At 36.8% G+C, this 24,385-nt stretch overlaps 1 protein-coding gene across 1 annotated transcript in view; it reads left to right on the top strand.

Annotated features, from left to right (window-relative positions):
• The window catches only part of SIM1 (SIM bHLH transcription factor 1), a 52,092-nt gene extending 28,275 nt beyond the window's left edge, over nucleotides 1–23,817 (top strand). The window contains exons 10-12 of the mRNA XM_085574918.1: nucleotides 6,780–6,945; nucleotides 14,212–14,617; nucleotides 17,266–23,817. Of these exons, the coding sequence (XP_085431044.1) occupies nucleotides 6,780–6,945; nucleotides 14,212–14,617; nucleotides 17,266–17,996 (1,303 nt within the window). The 3' untranslated portion in view covers nucleotides 17,997–23,817. The remainder of the gene's footprint in view (nucleotides 1–6,779; nucleotides 6,946–14,211; nucleotides 14,618–17,265) is intronic.
• The last annotated feature ends 568 nt before the right edge of the window (nucleotides 23,818–24,385 follow it).

Here is a 24,385-nt window from a genome sequence, read left to right as displayed (position 1 = left end):
AAGCCAAATACAGGTCTCCCTTTTGGAGCCAGAGGTGGTGAGGCATGTAGTTTGGAATGACAAACTGTACCTTCAAACTGCTGAAAAATCTATCTCATCATGATTGTCTAGAGACCAGGATGTTTTATTTAACTTTAACTGGCAATAAGATGAGTGCATTCTGAGATGAGAAACCAATCACAGAATATATATAAAATTTCTCTCAGAGAAAATAAAGTTTGTCTAGTTGTCTAGAGGAAATCCTCAGACATATGTGTTGAGTCATACAGTAAAATTTGTGCTTCAGTTTTTCTGAATGTATCAACTAATGTAATTAAACTTCCTGTGTTGGATTGCTTTGTCTTTAAAAGCAAATATAGAAATATGATATCACATAAGTGAATCTCATGGCTGGACAAGTTGTAAACTTTGACTCAACAAGATGTAAACAGCCACTGTTTTCTGTGCTATTTATGGAGATAAATGGGTGCCTGGAACTTAACAAAGGGATCTGATACGCAGAACTCATACTTCTCTAAGTAGACATATGGCTTAGCCACTAGGTGTACTAATAATAAACAACCACTTGAAAGATTTCTGGAGGGTTTTTCCAATTGCTTTGGTGAGTAGTAGATCTGGCCTATAGGGGACTATTCACTCAGGAACTTTTAGAAAGGAGGTTTGCTAACATTATCCCAATTACTGACAGAACAAACCAAGGCAGGGAATAACTTTGAGGTTTCACAACTGAATGTCATTTTAGTTTCATAAACAAGCAGTGAGGTTAAATAGCTTTTTCCTTACTTTATCCTGAAATTTGGCTTCCTGTACAACCTCAATGAAACCATATTCTGACCAGTTCTGAAAGATGCTTAAGAGATTGTATATGCTTCTCCTCACAAATCGCGTGAGCAGACTGAGCCTTTGTAAACATTTCTGAGACACATTGTACATGAACTGAGGACACAGCAGATGAGGAAATTTTCTGTTTTGTTGTACCATCTGCTTGTTTAGGAATCCATGAAGATGACAAACAGCCAGAATCTGTTCTCTTTTCACTCATCTGCTGAATGGTGCTCTGTTAGCATTGCATGAGCTGGAGTGTGGAAATGTTAAAAGTCACAGGCAATGTGAAAAAGTAGAAGAATGATATATTGCAGTATTGTGGTCAGACATGCATGAGAAAGTGCCTGATTTTTACCACCTTCATGTCTCATTTTAGCCAAACTGTAATAGCTCAGAAAAAATAGATGGAACATTAATGACATTAACACTTCTAGTTTGATCTCACAGTTTCTATTGTTAGACTGGCAGAACATCTGACAAATACAATGTTTCTGATTTTTAATTAAGAGAGATGAAAAGTGTGTATGACCCAATCCATAGATTTTTTAAGTAAAACTAGAGGAAATTAAGAACCTACATCATGTATTCAATAGAAATAATAGTGCAACCAATTGTAATTTAACCTTTTTTTCATTGTCATGAACAGTATTTTCTGCTTTGCTTCTGTCAGGTGAATGATTGTATCCATGATGTAGGAATCTGCTGCATTAAATCACATAATACTTTTACTCTCAGCTTGTATTCCATGAGTCATTAGTATGTGTAAGGAATTATGTGGATGTATGTTATCTAGAGTTTGTCAGGTCTTGATGCTCCCATGATACATTTTCATTCAATGTTGTAACTCCATATATGAAAAGTGAATTTCTGTTAATCTCGAAGGTGTCTAAATTTAATGTCTTTTGAAGGAATTAAATAAAGAGGCAGTAAATGTCTGCCTCTTTGTTGGTTACCTGTGTATTCTCAGTTACTGTACATATACCTTATTTTTCCTTTCTGGCATGTAGTAGTATTAATGTAAAAAGATGATTTTCCTTACAGTTTTGGGAAATTTTCTTTGAATTTAGCATTTACTCTTATTTTCTGAAGATTTTCTTCTTATTTTAAAGGTTAGATTGCTTATAACTCTGGCTATATAAGATCTGTATTCTTGAGTCTGGTTGCCCTTCTTAAGTACTTTTAGATGAATCTGGTTATTTATTCTCTACCAATGAGTGTCATGCTTTCACTTCCTCTGGATACATCCTATTTATCTGCTCTTTCTGTTTGAGAGCATTTTTCAGGGCTTAAGTTCTCTTCTGTTCAATAGCCAACACTATCTTTAAGTATTAATATCTTGAAAACTACTTGTGCCTTTAGCTGTCTAATGCTAATGTCTAGTCTCACTTCTATAGTGAGCTATAGTAGCCCCAAAAATCCTCATATTAATTGGAGAAACACAATTACAATGAAAGCCCAGCTTGTTTGTAGTTTTAGTTTGTTGTGAGCCAGTCTGGACCTGTGTCTTCCTAACATTATTTCCATTAGTGCTGACTCACCCTTTCCTCATATTTTTTCTTTCAAAAAGCCCATATTAAAAAAACCCTCTAATTTAATCTTCATTTTAATGGTGAGCTCTAACTACCTGCTTAGTCACTGTGTTTGTGCAAACTCTCCTGTTTCCTGAGAATTCAGGTTTTGTGGTGCTCTGATACTCCCTTACTGTTTTTTTTTTTTGGTTTGGTTTTTTTTTTTTGTGTGTGTGTGTCTGTTTGCTAGTGATTCATTATCTTTTACTCAAATTTTGATTAGCTAGACTATTGCTGCCTTTTTTCATATAGTACCTTTTGGCCATACTAGTAGGGAAAAAGTGTGTTCTAAAGCTGAATTTTGAGAAGATTTCACAAAAGTGTTGCTGATTCACTTGGCATCCACATCATATACAAAGACATTGGCCTCCTCTTCCAAACATTCTGCTCCTTCAGCCCTTGTCCTTCACCATCTTTGCAGTATGGTATAGCTAGATGTCTTTAGTAAAGAATGTTTTGTACTCAGGTCTCAGATGCTTCATTGCAGAGAAATGCATTTGTTACAGTCATCCTTGGTATTTCATGATGTACATGTAGTATACCTATAAATTCTTTCAAAATTAGGTTCAAGTTTTATAAAGATCACTGAAAGAGTCAGAGACATGGCATAGAGTGGAAATGCTTCTGGGAGTTAGATCTGAGAAGAAAACGGGAAGCAGCATATTGTAGCAAGGAGATTTTATGTTTGTCTTCTGAATTTGCTTACAGTGAAGCCTGGTAATCCAGTCTGTAGGTGCCTGATACATTGACCATACCAGCCAGATTCTCATATGGGGAGGAACGACAAGATAGAGGAAAAATAATACAATTTTTGAACCATGTGCTACCCAAAGCATGTGCATTCATGTTCTCTGAGGAGTCAAAGAGGACCTAGAATTTCCATCCAACTGTAGATGACTGTTTCCCATCATGAAAAGATGGAGGTCTTCAATGTGTTTCCCTTTGCAAAGAAGCATCACTTTGGTCTTGTCTGGATTCAGTTTGATCCATCTGTTCTTCATTTAAGAGCTAATTTCCTGTAGTTATTCTGATGTTTTATAGTGATGATAGTTGCATCAGAAAACGAGATAAATAGTAGATTGTCAGCAACATACTGTTAGCAATTGAACACATGCCATATCACTCTCTCTCTCTCAGCAGTCTCATGTAGATAGATGTAGATTGTATGGATCCCTGTGGGATCCTGAAGGTGGGGACTTTGGAGGAAGAGGCTCTTATCAACTACCTTTTTTTAATTATACATAGAACACAAGATACTGTACTAGTGTGTGGCTGTGACTGTGTAATAGAGGATTCAGGTGTCTGAAAGTAGGAATGTGGAGATTATAGTTCCATGCTGGTGAAAGTTTTATAAATTCCTCTAGGAAGCTGTCAGAATTTCCATCTGTAGTTTGTATATTACTAGGAGTCCCGCTTTCTCTAGTCTTTTGTCTCACAGTGCATATGGATACACTCAGAAATGTTTTCATGTCTTAGTGGAACATTTTTGCAACTGATATTGAGGCCACTGGACCCTTCCTCCATGTTTTCTTTCCTTTTTCTTTTTAAACTTCTGGTATTTATCTTGTGCAGCTGCTGATGGTGTTCTGGTATCTCTCTTGGCTGTTCTGAAGGGTAGCTCTTCTAGGATAGGGTTGAGATGGTATTGAATCATGACTCAGTGATGAAAAAAGTCTGGTATTTCATCTGGAAAGAGAGCACAGGAGTTTTTCTAAGAGAAAACTTTGCATCTGGCAACAAGAACTTCAGGTAGTTTTTTATTATAATTTTTTGGATGAAGTTACTGTCTAAGCAACTGCCTGCAAATACAAGCTTATGTTGTTTATTCTAAGGTGTGGTGTTCTGGGAGGGTGAGCCCTCACCATAACAATACCAAGGACATAGAATAGTAACACAGAATGGTATGCAAGGCTCTGGTAAGTCTAGTTTGACTGTTTTGTTGGGGCTTTTTTCTGGTTCCCATGACCTAGAAACATTGTAGAGAGTAGTCTCTAGCCTTACGCTTATAACAGCAGACAAGCAGTGTTGGAATGACAGTGTTGTCTGAATCCCAAGATAGTATTTCTCCCAGTGTTTTAAAACTTTTTCACTGACACAAGACAGCAGTAGATGGTAACAGGGTGGCAAAAAATAGAGGTGGGAAGTTAATGGCAGGAGCAGAGAGCTGTGGGTTCTCCCACAAAACCAGAGGTAAAAGGCTTGGTAGGCTCAAAACCAAAATACAGCCTCCTCATGCCCCTAAGGCTCTGAAAACATACCTACTTAGTTTTGATTAATTTTAGTTTCTGGTGGTAATATTTTCTGCATCTGACACTGAGAACACAGGACCCTTCCTCTTCTTACAATCAAATAGTTGGGTGCAGTGTGTATATCAAGGATGAGACTAAGTTTTTTCAGGGCTATTGATAGAATCTCATGCATTGTAGTAGTTAAGTACGAATGCTGTTTGACCTTTTTTGTGTTTCATATAACATGGAGATAATTTCCTCGGAATCAGTTATGGAGACAGACACTTTGCATGTCAAGTCAAGGTGTCTGGATGAAAATTTTGAGGGTAACCATGGGAAAAATGAATGCTTTCAATGTATGTGGATGAGCCATACCTGTCAAAGAGACCAAAGCAAATCCCTATACTCAGACACTTTTACTGCAGACAGACTATCTGAAATGCAGGTATTCTTGCAGAGACCTATCTCTATTAAAACCAAAATTTGAAGAACTACTTTACTAGAACTACCTCAAGAACTTACCTTAAGAACTAATTTTCATTACAAAGCACTATTTATACTTGACAAATCTCTGTTTGATGTGGACTGGAAACAGCATAGTCAGTGCAGTTCTAATGTTAGGGATTTACTTTCATGTGTTCTATATACACAGACATATGAACATTGTCTGCATTGCCAAAAAAGATAAACCTCTTATTTTACAAAAAAAAAAAATAAATTGTAGAACTGTGATGAATCTGTATGAATTAATCTGTTGGTTATGCAGGTTTATCTGTGGCTGCTCAATGGTTCATCCTATTTCAATTTTTCAGTGACTTAGCAAGTTTATTCTTCTACCCCTGATTTTTATCCAAAATCATTTCAGTGTACTAAGCTGTAATATGCTTAGGCTGTGATGCAGTTTCTTTCTAAAACATGTTAGACTGTTATGGCTTACATATCAATATTTGTGTGATTATAAACCAAAACACTGTTGCTAAAGCTAGGTAAACATTTTATTATAACTATAATTAATTAAGTGCTGATCTTTAGGTTTAGATGGGGTATGGGATAATGTGTGAATGAATATGTTGCCTCCTTGACTGCTTAAGACAAGCATTATTCTTCCCTTATCCCTTACTTCTCTACTGATAACACAAAAGAAAAAAATGAATCCTTCCTCTCCAGGTAGGTCAGGAAGAAGCTCTTTCTTTGCTCCCTTTTAATAAATCATTGTCAGAATAGGTTCCGTATGACTAGATGAAAGCTGGAGAGCTCATTTGTTACTCCCCCGGGTATCAGCAGACATGCAGATGTGTGCAGAGGAGTGCAGTCCAATGCATATGCCCTCATTATGCTTAGTAAGACATTGTGAACAATGCCAGTTTTCCTTACTTTCATGTATTCATTAGTTTGAAGAAACTAATGCCAAACTTCAAAAACTGACATTATATATAACTCCCCATAGAAAACCTCTTATTATTTTGTGAGTGAGGGACAGGCTATTTAAATCACAAGACTTATTTATTTAGCTGTTTTCTCTGACTGGTAAACTGGTATAAGAAAATAAAAATGGATGAATAAACACTCATAAGACCCACAGAAGAGAAAAATACAAAAAAAAAATTACACAATTGCCTGAAATTTCTTAAGAAATGAATACAACCTTAAAGATCAAATGTTATCCATTAAAAAAATATTTCATTCAGTTTATTTAATCATCCGTCTAGGCTTTTTTGTGCATCCCACATACACACATGTGAACACATGCACAAACACACACACACAAAAAATACACACATGGAAAGTTTGTAGCTGTATGGTTAAAACAGTTGTGAAGAAAATGTATCCTATTTACTGCTTAGCTGTGGGACCAATGTAGAACTGTAATACAAATCTCAGAAATATCCATCTCATTGCTTTTTATTACAGAAGAAAGTAGATCAGGATGATAACAGCTGGATGCAAAAACCAATCATATTTTCAGTATAAAAATAGTGCTATTGCTTAGTAAGCTATACTCCATAAATGTATTAGGGGGATATACTGGTGTGTCCTGGATGGTTTTTATTCTTTTTTCTTAAAAATATCTTTCGTTTCCACCCCCCAGTAAGAAGAAAAGAATGTTTCCCATTACAACATGAAGTGAGTTTGTTTTTCACTTTTGCCTTTCATATAGGGATACTGAATATAAAGGACTACAGCTCTCCCTGGATCAGGTCACTGCTACCAAGCCGGCATTCTCATACGCAAACTCAGCTCCGACCATAACGGATAATAGAAAGGGAAGCAAATCTCGCCTCTCGAGCACCAAGTCAAAATCAAGGACATCACCGTACCCACAGGTAGCTGTCTTTGAAAAACTAAATTAAATATTTTTGAATATCTTGATTTTGGCTGCTACTTTGCCCAAATAACTAGAATGGGCCAAAGAACATGTTGCTCAAAGGGAGTAAAGGATTGAGACAGGAATATATTTCTTTAAACTGCTTCTGAAAAGCTGGAAGCATTTATGTTTCAGTGTGCATAATAAATCATTATCAACAACAATAGCAGCACAGGGTTCATAGTTAATGAGAAGGGGACACAAGGACAAGTGAAAATGTTTGTTTTGAAATACTTGGTTTGAGAAGACTGTGAGTTTTGCCATTTGAGAAATCTTTCTTTTTATTACTTGGTCTTTACTAATTCCAACAAATCTAGAAAGCTGACAGATATTTGAAAGCAGTTAATACTGATATTGTAGTCAAGAGGAGTGAGTTTTGATGAGGGAAAGAAGTCAGCCAACTTGGTGAGCTGGAACAAGAAAATGTGTTCTTTTCTGTATACATTCTGAACAGTAGGAGATGGTCATTTGCATCAGTAGATTTTAATTTCCCAGATTTCATTTTCAAGCCTAAATTGTAAGGAACATGTCCCAGCTTGGAGAATGGACCAGACTCGATCTCTGGGCTGAAATTTACACAATACATTTATGCAAGTGATTTCTGCAGGCAATGTCACAGCACTTGTATCCTTACACTATCAAACTTTTAGCTCAAAAACATGTTTGTTAAAATAACTGTGATCTTTACTAACGATACAACTCCTACTATTCTTATGTCTCTACACAAGACGATATAAATGGATAAATAAACAAACTGGATATAAACATATTAATTCAAGAGGTAACATTGAAGAGCTATGTATTTTTAAAGTGCTCAATATTTAGTAGAATATTGAAAGAACCTCAAGATTTAATTTATAATGACCTTAATAACTACAGTTTCTCTGCAGGCACAATGTATATGGACCTCTAAGAATGTGCAATGTGACCCCAGATATCTACATCTCTTCCCTGTTTTCTTTCATTTTCCTCTCAAAAGTACCAAGGATAAGAATTTCAGTTAAATGACATCTGCTTTTGGAACAGGAATTATTTTACTGAGCACCTAGATATGAGTTTCTAATTTTAAGAATCTAACATTTGTCAGAGATTATTATAGCTCACTTGTTCATAAATGTTTCTGTGGGTTGTTTAAAAAGCCTTCTTCTTGAATGCACTTCATCAAACAATTGTAATCAAACTGTTTAAAAGAACTGGGGAAGGAATACAAATAATTCTAAATTCAATTATTATTACTATATTTCATATATTGTAATTAAATTTCATCTTGCCTTATACAGTCCTTTCCAAAGTATTCATTTGCTAGCAGGACAATCCCAGCTGAAGGCTTGTTATCCTTCCACATCTATCTGATTTTTTAAAGTATGACCTCCTTATTCTTTGTCACCAGAAAAACATACTGAATGAGCAATGCAGCATTGTGACTTTTGGTTTATCAGGGATTGTTGTCTGAAGGCCCAGGGTGCTTAGTCTCCACTCCATTTTGCATCCTCATTACCAGCTGCCTGATATTAAAGTCACATATTTCATCATTCAAAAAGAAGCTGCCATGTTAGTTGCTGGTATCTTTGAAAAATGGTCATACCATTCATTGCAGCCCATCACCACAAGTAATGCTGGCAGCTTGGCTTTGCCTCCCTCTCATCCTTCTCCATCACTGAATAAACTGTTGAAAGACTAAGAGAAGCTGTTGTGAAGAACATGCAGCAGGTGGTACAGCCTGTCCCTCAGTCTCCTGCCCATGTAATTTGCCAGTCAGTAGAGGAGAATTAGAGTGTGACTTAAAAGTCACAGCTGAAGAGCAAGGTCACGGGTTTTGGCTTACACAGGAGCCTGAGCTGTGGTGAGGAAAGGAACCAGGAAGTTTACTAGGAGAAAATAGCAGCAGGTAAAGTACTTCTTAAGGTCAAGGAAACCCGCGAGATTTTAAATTACATCATTTCTTTCCTATTTTTTGCTTTCATTTTCTATTGTTCCCTTACCATTTACTTTGCTTCTCTCTTGAAGAGAAAAAGAAATCATACGCTTTATTGTGTGCTGACTGAGAATCCTTCACCTTGCCAGCTGTGTGTCCCCGTGTACATGAGATGTGAACAGTATGAAAATTATACTAATGAATTTCAGCTGAATCTTTACTACTAGGGCAAAAAGTGGGTGTCTTGGTCATCTAAGACAGTGTTGATGGTTTTTTTCTCAATTCTTATGCAAAAGCAAACATAACATAATGTGACTCCTGCAGACTCTTAAGTGCAACTTAGTTCATTGAACTGGAGGCATCTGATTAGCACTGTGTGCTGTTAGTACAGTGGGCTAGTGGGTTCTGTGAAACCAGCCTCAGGCAGGGGAAAGGGCAAGCAGAGAGGAGAGCAACCCAAAATTCGTGGCCCAGCTGCAGAATTTTCTCAGAGAGTCTGAAGAGTGCTTTTCTAGTCCTGTCCCACCAGAATGGTACAGAGCTGAAAGAGATGATGGGAAAAAAAAACCCAAAAAGGCAGATGAAGGAAATAATGAATTGGTGAAAAGATGCTTGTAGTCTTCCCCCACAACATCACAACATCATCATTATCAATCATCATCATCATCATCATCATCATCATTGTGAGGGCCTCACAAAATCTAACCCTGCACCTTTGTGCTCCCAAAAACTAGCCCAGGACCTAATTTATTCCATAAGCAGGCAACAGCAGTAAGACTGGAAAAACATTTTAGTTACGATCATCTGAACTGGAGTTTAATGTCCCATTAATGATGATTATATAAAAAATGTTTAACTTGCTTGTTGTCTGCCTGTAGTGGAAATGTTTCATGGTGAGATCTGGATAAATGTTTATTGCTTCATATCTCATCTTAGTTCTTGGATAAAGATTTTATATATACATATATACATATATGTATCTCATGAAAGCATACATACAAGTAAGGGTGTACCCAAGAGCTGTTGGATGGAGGTATAGGTATATATTAATAAGGTATATGGGTGTATATATTAATGCATCAGCTTTCAGAAATATATTAATTTTATATCTCCTTTAGATTGATAATTTGGATTAATTCTGCAATCCATCTCTATTTGGGCATATCACCAAATGGAGTAAAGATAACAGAATCAGGTAGAATTCTAGCCAGCCTGGCTTTTGTTTTGTTTTAATTTCTTCCTGTAGCCTAAAGCTTGGGCAACTTTTAGTGTGTTCAAAAGCAAAGCAAACCCCTCTTTTTATAGTAAACATAACTCCTGGTCTGGTGAAGAGTCACCAGCAGTGGGGGTTATTTTAATGGACATGCTGTATTACTTTAATCTAAGCCTTTCACCATCTGTTGTGCCTATAATAGTGAATGCGAAAAGAGCATATTTTTCATTTCAGGATTTCATTAGTAAAATGTAAGATAAAAGTGATTTAAATCATGCATATGTTCTTAGTACAATGCAGCCTGCATCTGTGATGTTTTTTTCCTCATGGTTCAGACACAAATCAAGAGAAAAGCTGTTAATGCTGATGTAGTGAAAGTTTTTCATGGAAAAGAGTGCTCTGTGAGGGTCTCATCATATATTTAGTGTTTATAATTATAAAAACCTGAGTAGGCTGCCAGAAAATTACATATCTATAATATCTGTTGTTTGAACATCTGGGGTGACGTGTAGAGCAGGCTGATGTTTCTGTGTATGACAGGACAAGTCCTCAGACCAGCGAGACAGCTATAGGAATGGAAGGGCAGTCAAAAGAAAAGTTACACAAGAAAATTAAATTGTCTACTGGCCTAATACACTTCCATGGATTCTCGCAAAGTAAATTTCCTTAAACATGGAACTTATACCTTCCTGTTTCCTTGTCTCTTGAGCCCTCCTGAAGTTTTTCTTTGAATGAAAATGCATCAGTGATGGCCCACAGACATTTTATTTGTCAGTGCTAATCCTGCTGGTGTGCTCTCACTCTGATTGTACACTGGATTACCACTCTGGAAAACATTTCTAATTTTCAGAGGTGACAATTCTGTTTCTAGGGACCAGCTGGAGGACCATTTTATTTATGTTTTGTTATTTTTTATGCTAGATGACAATTCAAAAATTACCTGAAGGGAATTCAGATGTTGCCAGTTTGAAGTTCTTTATCACTATGTACTGATTAAATTTTGTCAAAAACCCAAAAATAATAAATTAGTTTTGCCTTCTGACTCCTGATAGAAGTCAGAGAGCAGAAATTAGCAGAAAATAAAATGTTTCTGCTGCGACATGACTGAGATTGAAAAAAAAAAAAACCAACTGATTTTAATTTGCCATAATTTTCATTAAATCTGATTCAATTTTTATGGTCTTTCATCACTTGACATATGGGAGCCTAATTCTGATTTGAGAGATAATGTTTCCACTCCCATTTCAGTAAAGCAATATCTTTGATCACCCTTTCATTTCTCCCCCCATCAACATGCCACACATGCCCATATTTGAAGTCTCCACCTGTCAACATCAGATTCCCAGAAGAGGCAATGGTTGGACTGCAGCAGTGGAGGCAGCCTGAGGATGCCAAATAGAGATATGGCTGGCTTTAAAGGAAATGAGACTTATTTTTACCCTGTGTCTTATGTTGCACCTTAGGAGTAAGTAGTCATATCAAACCTTGGCAGAAAATGTGGGGCACAAGCAATTGACTGTGTTAATTTAATTCTGTCCATGGCCTAGGACCTGCCACAGATCAGATCTCAAATAATTTTCATTCACATCAACTACAAAGAAGATGAGTCAAGTGTAGTTGGTCTTGATACTTGGTTATATGACATCAGACAGTGCATTTCTGAGACACTAGACATAAACCCTGAGATAATTTCCCTCTCTTTAAGAAAAGTGCACAGAGGCCTTTTGTGATTAGGTTCAAGTTAAAAGCAGACCTTGCACAACTTTTCAGTTAAATGAAGATATTCTCTTCAAGATAAGCTATGTTGGACACTGAAGTGGCCTATGAAAAAGATAACTAATAGATGAATAATTAGTAGAGATAGGACAGGAAATTAAGAGTTTTAAGTTTGAAAGATTCTCCTGCATTTATTATCATCATAAATAGTCCAAAAAGAAATTTCATTATAATATTATTGGAAATTAATTTTCCTTGTTCTCCTCATGAAAGAAATACATACTAGGAGTTTTGTATTTAATAAGAAAATAAATGAACTCTTGACTTTTCTATATTTGCATTTAGGCTTATACTATATAATATTTCTGCTTAACTTTTAAAATTTAAAAAAATCTGGTTTATACAAGTCAAAATCAAAAAGTGCATTAAAAACAGTTCTAAAATGAAAAGCAGAATTAAAATGTAGATTTTTTTTATTTTTCACTCTAGATAAAATTTACTAACTGTTACCCTTGTTAATAATTTCTAATTTTTTTATTAGAAACTTAATTTTATCACATTTTTTGTAAACAAGCTTACAGTAATTTTTGTTTTGTAAAAAAGCTTACAATAATTCAGCTGTTATTTATGAAGGTGCCTTTGTGATTAAGCAGTTTGTAGATGTTAGATCTGAAAGGCTAATAGAAGGGACAGATGCTCCATTTGATGACAATTACACTGTGGTGACTGAATAAAGTTTCTAGTTAGTGTATGTTGAGTTACTGGCATTGAAAAGAGCCCTTTTGTGGCTCTGCAACTATCTAACCTTCATGAAAATTCATGTTTTTCCTTTGATCTTTAAACCTTTGTGATGAGTATTGTGGTACTAACTTTCTGATTTTCCCCATGCCTACTGGTAAGTTGGTTACTTATGGGCATTCTTCTGACAACTAATAACAAAATATAATTGACTTCCTCAAAGCCATGACCCTTTCTTTGTTTCCTTTAAATAATCTATCATGTTCACAACCTAAACAGTATTCACAAATATATACTGGAATACTGAAGCAATGCCCAATTAAATGCCAAAAACTCTACTGATGTTGCACACATGGTTTAGGTTTCTCTAAGTCAAACATCTGGTAAGTACTTTCGATTGGTAAATGCATAAAACCTTGATCCTGGCTGATAATGAGGAGTTTCATAGCAACTTAATCTAATGAAAAGGAAGGTAACCTTATGTTAGGCCTATTAAAAGAAAAGGCAGAGTGGGCATATGGAAGGTGAGTGATGGAATGGGAGAATTCCAGAGTTTCATGTTGTAATATGTTGATTTGTGACATGAGTGTGCAGTGCTGAAGAGGTGAGCATGTACAGCTTTGGTCTCATCCCAGCCCATAATCATGGGTGAAATTGATTTAAAAATGTTCAGTGAAGTTTGACAGTTCCAATAAATAAAAAGATTTAAAAATGAGATAGCTAAATCCCAGGAGGTTTAATAAACATTCTTTTCCTTTCCCAAAAGGTATCCAAAAGTTGGAAACATTCATTATGAATATCTAGAAATCTGTGACATCTAACTTAACCCTTATTTCTCTCCAAACAAATGCTCATGTTTCTGTCCAGAATAATTTTCCAACAATTTTCTAGTTGCTTTTCTGTGTAGGGAGGGCCCTGCTTTAGTGAGGGTGAAAAATGCTCACTCTGCCTGCTTTGGTTAGCAGTCACCTTTACTGGCAAATAGTTTCTGGATTTTCCTTGTTCCCATATTGCAATAGAGCTTGGATGTTTAGCTTCCTACCTATCTGCCATCACTTTAGAGCTTTACCTTTCAGAAATGACGGTGGTGCCAACTTTTCCCTCTTAATAAGAGGAAAGAAGTTCAAAGATGCAACTCCAAGGAAGAAAAAAATATCAACAAACAAAATAGGAGGAAAAGAGAGTAAACTCTTAGAAATAAATCCTTCAAACACATTCAGTTTCAATTTGATATGTGAGAATGCTCCAGAAGCAGTGTTATTTCAGTCTCTTTTGGAAGTGTTTGCTGAAGTGCATTGGAGCACCTTGGCTGAGCATAAGCACAGCTTTCAAAGCAACAAGAAAAACCTGGACATACTAAAAATATATTGAATCGCAACATTGATGTTTCTGAGCCTAATATTACACATCATAAAGGAGATGGCTGTTAAGGGCCGACATGGGATGTTTTAGATTTTCATGAGGTCTGTCCTGTCATCTGTGAGCTCATTACAGAGTGTTGTACAGGAAAGGACCAGGAGCCCAATCAGAAGGTGCAGACACACTCGCAAAAAACACACTGTCACATACACACTCTGCCTTCCCAGCGCAGTTACTCGCAGATTTCACCCAGGTGTGGTAATTCTGCTTCTCCTGTTTTGCAGTATTCTGGATTTCACACGGAGAGATCCGAGTCTGACCACGAGAGCCAGTGGGGTGGGAGCCCCCTGACCGACACGGCTTCTCCGCAGCTCCTGGAGCCGGCAGACAGAGCGAGCTCCCAGCACCACGACGTCTCCTGCGCCTACAGGCAGTACTCAGACCGCAGCGCGCTCTGCTACGGTTTTGCACTCGACCACTCCAGGCTGGCTGATGACAGGCATTTCCACACTCAGGCCTGTGAAGGAGGCAGATGCGAAGCTGGCCGCTATTTCCTTGGCACGCCGCAGCCGGGAAGGGAGAGCTGGTGGGGCTCTCGTTCAGCGTTGCCTCTGACTAAGTCGTCCCCTGAGAGCAGAGAAGCGTATGAGAACAGTATGCCCCACATAACGTCAGTGCACAGGATTCATGGTAAGACATAACGAGGATTTGCAGAAGTGACGCCGCCTCGGCTAAAGCAGTGTGACAGGAACATACCGCTCTTTACGTGAAAGATGGAAAATGAGGTGCTTTTGGTGAATGTTCTTGTCTCAGGGATTGCATCTGCAGAGATGAGCAATACTTAAAATTCAAGTTGAGCTGAGTTTTACAGTCTGGTTTATATGAAGCAAAATATAATTTTGCTCTATTTTCATTGTGAAATTAAAGTGGAAACATGACTGGGGAGATTTTAAGCATGATCTTAAAAATATAAACAAAATAATCCACTTGATAGAAAAGTGGTTGTTATTAGTCTTAGGATCAAGATACTTCAGATGGAATATATTTAACAAAAACTTATGGCTAAATCCAAGTTAGAGATTAAAAAATCTTGAAAGCTGTTGGAGAAACTGCCCTCTGAGTGACTTTTTCCCCTACTGGTTATTACTAAATTCTGTATGATTTGATGTTTATTTAAATTTGGCTGTTGAAATTGACAGTTGTTTTTGGTTTCAGACATTTATCCTCAGCGATAATTTTTAGCCAATTTGAATCCCTCCATCCTTTCAGCACCAAGCCTGAAATTTTGTGTAGTTTCTGTCAGGTTGCAAACTCAGTGCATTAGCACATTTTCAGAGGCTGAAGCTAATAAAAAAACCACAGTGAAAGCCTTATACCGCATTTGGAAATGTCCAAAAGTCCTTGCTTTTAAAATTATGGGCTTAGTCTTGGAAGACAGTAACTGACCCTAAAGTCAGAATTCAAGGTTTTAAGGTTGGGTGCAACATAAAAAAAAAAAGCTTTTCTACAAAAGAGTCTACCAAAACAAATGTTGCTTCTAAAGAATTCATAAAAGCAGATTCCATTAGTACTATTCTATTGATCTGCAGAACAAGGCTTTGTAAACAAAAAGGGCTGTTCTGTTTTGCTCCAATCTGAGGAAAATTATGTTGAGATTAGAAAAAATTATTAAATAGCAAGTTCCAGGAAATACAACCAGAGAAAAAACAGAAAATGAAAGGAGCAACAAATTTTGCAGATGAGGACTGTTCTCCACATTTCCTGTGAGAACATGCCTCCTTCCTTGTGTCTGTTCTGTATTTCTGCTCCGTTTGTGTTTTTCTAGCTTTTTCTTCTCAAAATAAGAGAATCTAGCAGAGTATGATAATTTGCTGGCAAATTTTATGCACGATAATTTTTGCTGAGCATAGAAATATCATACTGATGAAATGGAACATACAAATGGAAAAGTGTTAGATATTAATTCCATACCTCTATCAAGAATAAGTAACCCAAATGGATAATATAATTTGGTTTTGATGTCTTTTTTGGCTTTGCTGTAATTTCAGGTACTGCAGGTTTGCCAGTTTTGTTTTTTTTTTTATATCAAGTGTAACATTTTTCAGTAGGTCTTCAGTCTGCATGTAGCTTTGGTGGAAAAGCCTGACTAGCCCTGGCATTCTGGGTCCAGATCTTAAGAGGATGTGAAGGGTAAATTAATGTCTGTGTACAGTATTTCCCCAGCAGTGGCAGGATATTTTATTGCAAAAGGCCATCACTGATTTTTCTAGTGAACTCTACAATGCAGTGGTATTGGTCTGCAAGGAGATCTGTATGCCTTGACCCAACACAAAACAGGGAAGTTTCATGTGCTGGTCTGAAAATGTGTTTGCTTTGAGGAGTACTGTCAGCCAACCCAAAGTGCTTCATTCCCAAAGAGGACTGTGTGTGCCAAGGCAGAGGCCTTGATAAGTAACATATGCAAATCTCACACAGGCCTTCCTGCAGGAATGTATCTCAGCAAATCAAGCCCTTTATCATAATGTTGACCATTCAAGTTTTGGGGCCACTCACTTTCTTCCTGGTGAGGACTGACAGGTATGGTTCTGTCCTTTCAGCTACTTGCAAGCTGAACACCTCTGATATGTATATGGGCCTTATTTTTTAAAGAGAGGTAAGAATGTCATAATATTTTCCCATTTCAAAAGCAAATATTTATGCATGGGGATATGACATCACATTTTTACAGCATCTCCGTCTAACAGCTATGGGTTCTTGAGCTTTTGAAGAAGAGTTCCCTCACCACTTATGGTTATTTATTGTTGTGTATCCTGCATAAAGTCTCTATGTAACCACAAGCTATTTCTCAATGCTTTCTCTGTTTTAGCTCCTGGAAAGGCTGGAATGTTGTAGATTTGTAATTCCCTGAGATTTTTATTTTTACTGTGGCCCTAATTCACTCGTAAGGGGCCGGGGGCCTGAATACAGGCATTGAGGGCACTTTGACATGCCCTAGGATACCCAGCCTGGCCTCTAGCTACTCCAAAAGACAGAGCTGCTTTCGAGTTGCTTCCATACCTGCAGGGTTTATGCAGGTACTTGGCTACCCAAGAGTGTATCACGTGGCACCAGATTCCTGTGTTGAGGTGCTTAGATCTCTTTGTATATTTTCAGCTGTGTTACTTGTTTCAAGTGGAGACACTGGAAACTAGAGTTTGTCACTACAAACCAAGGATTTTTTTGGCTGACTTTTATGACCTACTTCTGACTTAATTTTCTGTGTGTGAAATTAGGTTCAGATTACATGTTCTTCAAGATCACTTAAACCTCAGTGCTTGTCTCCTTTCTCTCTTTCCTAGGAAGAGGACACTGGGATGAGGACAGTGTTGTTAGCTCACCTGATCCTGGCTCTGCCAGTGAGTCAGGGGACCGATACCGTACTGAGCAGTATCAGAACAGTCCGCATGAGCCCAGCAAAATTGAAACTCTAATAAGAGCCACCCAGCAAATGATTAAAGAAGAAGAAAACAGGCTACAGCTGCGGAAAACCACTCCTGACCCACTGGTCTCCATTAATGGCACAGGGAAGAAGCACACTCTCTGTTTTGCAAGCTACCCTCAGCAGCAGTTGGCAGCGGACATCTGCCGCGTTCCAACAGTTGCCAGCACTCCTCCTTGTGAACACATCCAGCAGCGAGATGGAAAGATGATGAGCCCGCATGAAAATGACTATGACAACAGCCCCACAACACTGTCTAGGATAAGCAGCCCCAGTTCTGATCGAATATCAAAATCTAGTTTGGTACTTGCTAAAGACTACCTGCATTCAGACATGTCCCCTCATCAAACCCAAGGAGACCACCCAGCAGCCTCTCCAAATTATTACAGCTCCCACAGGCAGTACTTTGATAAGCATGCTTACACACTGACCGGATATGCCCTGGAGCATCTATATGACACTGAAACTATTAGAAACTATTCACTAGGCTGTAATGGATCCCACTTTGATGTGACTTCTCACTTAAGGATGCAGCAAGATCCAGCACAAGGACACAAGGGAACATCTGTTATAATAACCAATGGAAGCTGACACTTTTTTTTCTAAAAACTTTGGCGCTTTAAAAAATAACCTTTGAGATCTAATTGGAAGATATTATATGTTTTCATGTCCTCGTCCTTACCAGCATTTCCCATACCACAGTGCACTAGAAAGAAGAACCTAAGGTTTGGGGGGATAAGTTAGGTAAAACACATTACTAAAAAAAAAAAATGCACTGGCATGCAGGGTTAGAGTAAATGGAGTTAACTCAAAGTTGGTGCCGTGCATGCTGAGAAGGATAGAAGAGGTTCAGGCAGGGAGTACTTGTGGCAGAGCAGTTTATCCACACTGTGTAAGAGGTGTTTTTTGGAAACACTGCCAAGGGCAGATTTTCTGAACTGCATAGGTACCAGAACTCTTTTTACATAGGAAGTTGGGATGTGTTCCTTCAAAATACATAACAAAATGTGTACTTCTGGTGATTTGTTTACTCCCCAAAGGCCAAGTATGTTATGCTACTGTATGGTATAAAGCATCTGTTGCTGACCAATATAAAAATCAAAAAAGAGAGAAAGAAGAGAGAACTCCTTGAATTATGTCCTTGTGTACTCACAAACATAGCTATTTATGTATGCTTGATTTGAAAAGAGTCCTTATGGTTAGTATGGTCAAATATTTACTTCTACTGTATTAAAAAAGAGAGGGGCATTCTCACTGTAGTTTTGAGAAACACAAAGGACTTGCTTGTCTTGCTGTAGAGATGGGAGATGTTTCTCATGTTTTTGAAAGGTTGCCCATGGTGGGTAGTGGAGTGAAATGGGAGAAAATTGCCTGGAGAAACAGGGAGAATAGACTGGAACTAGGAGTGGTCCAAGAAAAACAATTAACCCTGTAGCTATGTATGCCATTTAGTAATAATTATAAAATAAGGAAAAGTGGCTGAATAATTAAGAATTAAAACACAGAAGGAACTCAATAGAATCATAGAAATATTACTGTAAAATACAAATACAGCTGCATAAATGCAAAAATACATGAGTCAAGAACAGGTAAAAACTCTTTGGCAGTTTGTCTAACTTCTGATAAAGTTTTGGAGTAAATTTAGAGATTATAGAGTATCATAACTACTCTGTCTGAAACACAGTGAAGTAACAGGCATTACCTTGATAAAGAAATATGAATTCTCTTCTTGATTGCAGCAGATGATTTAATGAATATCAGAAAATATCACAGATATCAGAATCAACCCTATGTACATAAAAAATAGCAGAAAATCAGTGTTCCAAGGAATTAAATTTTATTAAGAATGCTGGTATTATCAGGCCCTGTCCTGGAGTTATACAAGACATCAAAAGAGGCAGAGGAACTTAAAAAAATTTTTATAGCCTCATGAACAAAAAGACTGATTGATTGGAAAAGAATAAATGCAAACATACGCTAAAAATGTAAAATAGGGCATTTGTAGTCACAATTGATAGACCTGTCCTTTTTTGTATGGCATTTATATGGTCCCAAAGTTGACTGCAACAGGAGGGACCACTGCTCCTTCTTATGCCAATGCGGAGGAAAGGGGACCTGAGGTGGTTACTAAAATGAGATTAGCTGTAGGACTAGCTTAATTTGTAACATTCAGAAACTCAACATATGGGACTGAGTCATCAATGGGACTAAATATAAACCAGCATGCTATGGGTGGGTTAAAAATACTGTTTCCAAATAAAACTAATCAGAAGCAAAACCTAAATAATAACATTATAAACCACGTAAGTAGAGATCTACTTGAAAGCAGAGGAAATTACCTCTCTAAACTTGGAATACTGTGTATAGTCCTGATCACTCCAAAGCAGATTGTGAATCTTGAATTGAGTAGTACCTTACTCCATAAGCAACCTTTGTTGACTGCAGTGTGATCGCTCCTGGTGAAATGCACGTTGAACACAAGGGAGAACAACAGAGTCTGGTCTTTATTATCTAAACCTCGTAACAAAAAAGGTGGAGCAGAGCTCAGCAAAAGATAAAGAGACTGAAAGATCTAATAAAAACTTTAAATAAACTGGGTCTGTCATCTTTGTAAGGGAAAGAAGTAAGGGTTAATGTCACTGATGTGCACAAAACTCTGCACAGAGGAGAGATAAATAATGGTCTAAAACTATTTGAACTAGTGGCAGAAATGAGAGACAGGGCACTGAATAATAGCCAAGGCAAAATGAGAACAAAATGATTTGGCAAGAAGTTTATTTGACTCGTTGCCAAATGGATAATGAAGGTCAAAAAGAGAAGCAGATAGAGATTTTTTTGTTTGTTTGCTTTAAGATAACAACAAGGCAAATAATCGAGGGGAAGAAAAATGCTGACAGCTGTTAACTGAGAGGAAGAAATGGACCAAAATGGACTTCTTTCAGCCCAACAATTGTATATATTCCTAAAGTATAGGAATAAGAAAGTATTTTTGATAAATTTAGTTCTGGATACATATTTATTTCACTTGTTGCTATGAATAATATAATAAACTTGTACTTGGAGTCTCATTTTACAGTATGAAAATAAAATTTGCAAAGCAAATTAGAATAGAGGTACATGGTATCATACTATTCCTACAAGTACATATAAAACCACACCTAAGTGTCAATATTACTTTGTATTACAAAAGGGTCTCTTAAACTTTGAATGAATGGAGTTTTCTCCAAATTTCTTGGGATCACAAAACACTCTTGCTATCAAGCTTTCAGTTAGAAGGCAACAGAGTTCTGCAGACCAGCTGCAGTTCCCTGACTGTGTTCTAATGGCCACAAGTAGCCAGAAAACCACACTTTGATGCCTGTTGCATTTGCATTCTGACAGGCATCTTTGAAAAACAGAAGACTTACAAGAATAGGAACAGCATAAGATGCTACATGACTTCACCTAGGAAAAAAGGCCTGTGTGCTATGCAATAAAAGTCTCCCATCCTTATTTACAGTGATCCCAAGACTGTAGTTATTTATTCCTATTTTCAATAGTTCTAGTCCACTACAAAGGCAAAAAAATCACTGTAATGAATGGAATAAATCAGTAGCAATATCTCTACATGCAGCCATGTTGTGCTACAAGCAAAGGCTGAAGCTCTCTCCCCTCATGGGATTCCAGCAACTGGCAGTCCTTAGCACTTCAGTATGCTGGAGATTAATGTCTTTTGTCAGCTTGTTTGCTATCCTGCTTCTTTAGATAGCCAGGAATTTCTTCTTAATTGACAGAAAGCATCGAGTTTTGCAAACATAGACTCTGCATGCTTCATGCTACATGAAAGCAAGTCTGCAATCTTAATTATAGCATATAATATCACTGCAGCTCATATTACATGTGCTTTTCAATATGGCATAAAGCTTATTTTTTCCATTACATATTTATGTAATTCAAATTTTCATTTAGTATCCTTCAAGGATATAATCTCTTTTTTTATGTTTTTCCCTTTTCCAAATCAGATGGGAAGAAATATCTTGCAAAACTGAAAAATGCAAAGCATTTGAACGAAATAAATTTCAAATGTATTGCATTAGCTAAAGGTTATAATTTTAAATAAGGTATGTATGCTGTGTTTTGGAATAGAAACAATTTAAATTGCTGTATTGCATAATTTCTCTAATATTATGCTGGTTTGCTATTAACACAAAATTAATACTTTGCAATTCCTGCAAATACAGTGACCACAGCTCTTTCAAACCATTTCTTATTGATGTCAGTGGATGGTGCATTATGGGGTTTTTGAGCATTGCAATCTTAGTGCATCTCTTTTGTTTAAAGAAATAAAAAATCCTTTAGTCTTTATATGAAATCTCACCCCATGGACATAGAGTTTGTGGTTCTGGACAAATTTGCAAAGCAATTATTAATTTGAAATAATAACCTTACTCAGCAATTCATCCCATTTATTTATATGGGAATATTTGTGGAGTAAGGTACTACTTAGCATGTGCAAGGGAAGGAAAGCTGACTTCTGATAATAGGTTTGAGGGTTGTTTTGTAATTCTTTTTTTCCTGAAATCTCAAGATGTGAGCATGGAACTACAGAGGATAATAACTCTTATGGCTGTGCTTCTATAAAAAAGGTTATTTATGGTCTGAAAAAACGAGTGCATCTCTCCCAGCTGAAGAGCCCCAAAAGTATTTCTTAAGCTTTAAAAATGGCTTTTGTTGATCTGTCTGCAATACTGCCGTGGGTTACACAGTGAAATTCTGCTCTTTTAAAGTCCTTTAATCACTGTTATCTGAATCTCATTTTTGTCTCTACATATGCAGCATTTATCCATTAATGTCCCTAAGTATGTTAACCACCATTTGTTCATTTATGTGAGCATGCTGAGCGAATTGGAAAAAATTAAAGGTGGCATATTATTTCTGGAAAAGGCACAGCCACCCCAGAAAATCAGCCTGGCTGTTCCAAAGGTCAGATAACCTTTCAGTCATAGAACAAAACTGTGGGATACACATTGGTTTCAGACCTTCTGCATACAAACCTGTATGTAATGGAGATTATAGCACACAGTTCCAGGATTAGACCTAGCTATCTCTATTTTAAGGTGGCTATAGTTAATGTCTGGCAGCAAATGGATTCAGGCTCTGTGCTTTCACCTAAGAGCCTAAAGGCAATATAGGCTTTGTTATTAGGAACAATGGTGGATGGACATGCTTTCCTGTAGGTATACTGGCTTAACTCCAGATAGCTCCACAGTGTGGAGCATAAATAATTTTATTTGCAGTTAGTATTGACGGTTAAACATTTCAGCTGTGTGCACTGAGAAGGAAAAAAAAAACAAACCAAAAAAACTCAAACAAAAAAAAACTCCAAACCAAACCCAAAAACAGCAACAACAAAAAAGCAAATAAAAAACCCCCTAGATTTCTGTAACCCTTCTGTTTGGTGTTTTTGAAAGTCTTCTAGAGGTATAGCTGAGGATTCAGCTGTTATTTTGAAGACCAGAAAAACACAATAGTCCTGTGTTCAGAGCAGTGAGAGCACTAGTGTGATTCTATTTCACATTTCCTTAGGACATGTATTAATGAAAAAAAATGCTGTGACGTTAAACTTCACTGCAGCATTTAGCTTATGTATACAAGAGTTCTGTAGATAAATCTGGCTCTAAGTTGTTAGGAATATATCCCTTTTTGAAAAGAGTTAATTTATGACTCCACCTATAAAGATGTACTTGAAACGAAAGATCAAATATAAGATGAAAAAAGCTTTTTTTCTGGTTGTATTCTCTATTTAACTCCCTTTCACACAAATTTCTCAATCTTTCATATTGTTCTAGGATTCCAAATGTAATTTTAAACATTTTTATTTATTGCAATTTAAACTGCATTTGTTGTTTTCCTTTTCAGCTGTTGATACAGTGGGAAGTTTCAAAGTGCAAGAAACAATCTTTTTTACATAATACAAAATTTCGGCACCTTTACATTTTAAGGAAATAATGTCTATTAGAAAAAGTATGTTTAGGGCACTGCAACTTTTTTCCAAGGTAAATATTTCAATGCATAGAATATACTAATCTAACAAAAAGAAAGCACTTGAGACATGATGAAGAATTTCATGTTTGCTTTAAACCAATGGTTACATTTAAGGACAAAAAGACACAGATTGCCAGTGTTTCAAATACCATGCTTTGCAATGTAAAGGGTCTAGTGACATTGTAGCATAACATCTGTAGTTTTCCTTTGGAATGTAATGTAGAAAATATAATTTAGTTATGTCAACAATATCTTGCAAAGTGTTCCCATTTATAATTATTTATATTGTAAATAGCTTTCTGAAGTAAATTTGAAGTTAATGTGCATAAGATGTATTTATTATGTGAAGATTTTTTTGTTTGTTTAAAATATAGCTACCAATATGCAATTTTTGTCTGTTTTTCTAGATTTTTAAACTAAGGATTGTCCTATATAGTATACATTTTCAGGAATCTATTTTAATTAATAAGAATATTTCTTAGCATTGGGAGGGAACAGGGTAAAGTAATTTATTTTGGTTCCTGTGAATCCTAAATGTTCCCTGAATCTTGAATGGAGTTTATCAGCTATGAAGAGACACTGATAAGATACTGCTACCTCATTCAAGATGCCTCGATCTTCTCAAATACTATTCTTTAAGGAAAAATTTAATTATGATTAATGACCTAGTTTGTGAATCACCTAACTTATTTCTTGAAGCCATCCTGAGGCACCCCGGTGCCTCAGCTGAATCAGCTTTCTGACTCAAAGTATGATGCCCATTAAGTACTTAAAACTGTAGTCAGAGAGCAGTGCTCTGACACAGGAATAGGTGAGAAGTTCTGTTAAACTGCACTGAGAGCTGGCTATGACCGGAGGGTTTGTGCTTGGATATCTCAATCAACAGAGAGTAACAGGAGCCAATGTGTAGCATCTGAGCTGCTGTAACTCTTGCCTGGTCTGGGTTTAGGTCCTTC

The sequence above is a fragment of the Lonchura striata genome, chromosome 3 (genome assembly GCF_050655825.1).
Source record: "Lonchura striata isolate lonStrDom1 chromosome 3, ASM5065582v1, whole genome shotgun sequence".
Lineage (NCBI taxonomy): Eukaryota > Metazoa > Chordata > Aves > Passeriformes > Estrildidae > Lonchura > Lonchura striata.
This window is presented reverse-complemented; position numbering and strand designations above follow the sequence as displayed.